This window comes from Neomonachus schauinslandi, chromosome 7, assembly GCF_002201575.2.
Source record: "Neomonachus schauinslandi chromosome 7, ASM220157v2, whole genome shotgun sequence".
In the NCBI taxonomy this organism is placed as follows: domain Eukaryota; kingdom Metazoa; phylum Chordata; class Mammalia; order Carnivora; family Phocidae; genus Neomonachus; species Neomonachus schauinslandi.
Genome location: NC_058409.1, coordinates 51,988,889 through 51,991,394, shown reverse-complemented (window position 1 = coordinate 51,991,394; position 2,506 = coordinate 51,988,889). Strand labels below are relative to the sequence as shown.

Below are 2,506 nucleotides of genomic sequence, written 5' to 3'. Positions count from 1 at the left end.
GCTGCTGGTGATGCGCACGGCTATGTCCCTGTCACCACACTTCCTCCCCAGAACTGATGGCCCTCAGCTAGGAATCCAACATTTGATGACTATTGCTTCTGTAAACGGAAGCCTATTTTTCCATCCCCTTCTATCAGCACACATCAAAATGAATTCTCCTATGAAAATGTTCTGTTCCTAAGATAAAACACAAATCACAATAATCTACCAAGCATATTTTAATCATATCCTTGGAAAACTAGATGCTTTTGATAAAAATTAATTAAAATCACTTCCTATATACACATGGTACCAAAATTTTAAGGAATTGCTAAATCCTATCTTCCTCTGGGATGAGTGTCCCTTATCTCGAGTGGCAGGAAAATAAGGAAAATATTTTCTTTTAAAACCCGACAGTTGTAACTGTCTCTTCTTAAGTCTTTGATCTGTCGTGGTTGTTTATTATACAGTTCAGATTCCGGAAGATTAAGGGCACCAACTTCTTTTATAAAGAAGGTGAGCTTGTCTTGACCATAAAGATCATTTCCATGATTCATGATTTTCCAGGTATTGACATGAGGCTCTATTTTGTCTAATTCAGAACTCACAGATAGGTGCTTACAGAAGTCCCCATGTTCTGTTGGTCACTGGGCCCGGGTAGCTCCTGTCCAACACAGATCCCAGTCTGGGTGGGCAAACCAAGCTTTGGCCTTGCCGAGAGTCACTATGACCCAGTGATAACTTAAGGATTTATTGATATCATTGCCCTATCATATTTATTTTGTACGGTTATTAGTTTATTTTGTAGCCAGCTACTTTTTTTTTTTAACAGGAGACATTATTTTATTTTATTCCACCAAAAAAATGTTTTGCAGCCTTTAAAATACCCAGAGTCCTCAAGGGACACCAGATGGCAAACATGTTGTTTGGGAATCTGCAAACCCCTCTGGGGGATGGAGAACAAGTACTAGGAAATCTCCAGAGGAGCCTATTTTCCCTTCCCTGCTCCCTGCCCACCCCCCTTCTCACGGCCATGGAAACTCCCAGGGCCACAGCAGCAGTGATTTCCCCCTTGGCTGCTGGAGTTAAAATTGAGACACCAATGCCTTCCAGTAGGAAAGGGGTGGGTTGTGGACCAAGTGAAATTCCTGCCCATGAGCCATATGCAGGGGATGTCCAGCTGTACCAGAAGGAAATTTCCCACCCCTGCCTAATTTTTACCCACCTGAGCTATTTTCCTTCCCATTTCCCCCCCCCCCCCCCCCCCCCCCTGCCCCCCTCCGAAGGTTTCTTTCCAGGCGCCCGGGGCGCTCTTCTGTCTTACCCCTGGAGGTCACAACACTGAACCCCTCATTTGTCAGCAACAATGACTTGAATGCTGTTCCCTCGGCGTCATAGTCTAGCGAGGGAGGGAGTATATTTCCTCATAGGGGGGAGGAGAGAAGCAGGCGGAGTCCTCGTCTCCCAGCTGTGTCTCTTCTAGCTGGTCAGCATCAGGGCTGGATCTGAAATGGGAGCAGAAAACACAGACCCGGTAGAGTCCACGCCGCCTCTCTCGGAACCAGCGCCGCCATCTTGGCAACAGGCCACACGGACGCTTGCCTTCTCCCAACACCTTCCTTACACACCAGACAAAGCCATGGGCCGCGACTGTGACAGCTGGAAGGGGAGCATCCCCCTGCCACACAACATACCTGTCATTTCCACCGGCCACAAAGGAAGGGTAGTCTTGGTCACCAACAAATGCAGCGTTCTCTGGAGGATAGATGGTATAGTACTGAGGAGGGCTTGGCATGGTGCTCACCACCCCTCCAGGTGGTATGAGACCGCAGGGGTTCACCACTGGCTGCAGGTAGGTGGTGTTCATCCCAAAGGGCTCTTGAGCACCGTAAGGAGGAGGGATATACTGCACCACAGTGGCCCCATGGAAGGTGATGGGTTGGTTGATACCAGTGAAAACAAATGATTGTCCTCCTGCCGTCTGCTCCGAATCCAGGACCCTTTCCTCACTTTCCTTGCACACCTGGCAGGAGAGCATTTTGAACTTGCACACAGCAATCAGGATGAATGTCACCCCCACTGACAGCAGGATGGGCCCAAGGAGCTGGGTCCATTCAAAGTGGGAAACACCTTGGTATTTGATCCAGCCCATGACGGTGAACGTGATCCCCACCAGTCCCAGGAAGATGCCTGAGAAGAGCAAGGTGGCCCCTGCCTTGTCATCATCGGACACCTGGATGTCAGCAGTGCTGGGTGTGTAAGGAGTGACGGAAAACACGTTGAGAGGGGAGTCCTCCAAGTGGCTGCTGCCTTGCTCCATCGTCCGCCTGTGATCACCCTGCTTCCTGGAGGGGAAGGGAGTGTGAGGGCTCCTAAGAGCCCAGTGGAATAATCATAGGCTCCGGTTAGTTATGGAAGAACTTTGGCCCTCTATGGTTAACAGAGTATAACATGCAGAGGCCTGAACTTTGTTTAGAAGAATAAAGGTCTGAGAAATGAAGCTTGAAGTTTTCTAGTCGCTGTCAAC

At 49.0% G+C, this 2,506-nt stretch overlaps 1 protein-coding gene across 1 annotated transcript; it reads right to left on the bottom strand.

The window, feature by feature from the left end:
- Positions 1-1,378: 1,378 nt before the first annotated feature.
- On the bottom strand, positions 1,379-2,299 carry TMEM174 (transmembrane protein 174). Its single transcript, XM_021700247.2, has 2 exons — positions 1,674-2,299; positions 1,379-1,484 (listed from the first exon to the last, which is right to left on the bottom strand). The coding sequence occupies exons 1-2, from the start codon at positions 2,297-2,299 to the stop codon at positions 1,379-1,381; spliced, it is 732 nt and encodes a 243-aa protein (XP_021555922.1).
- Between the last annotated feature and the right edge of the window lie 207 nt (positions 2,300-2,506).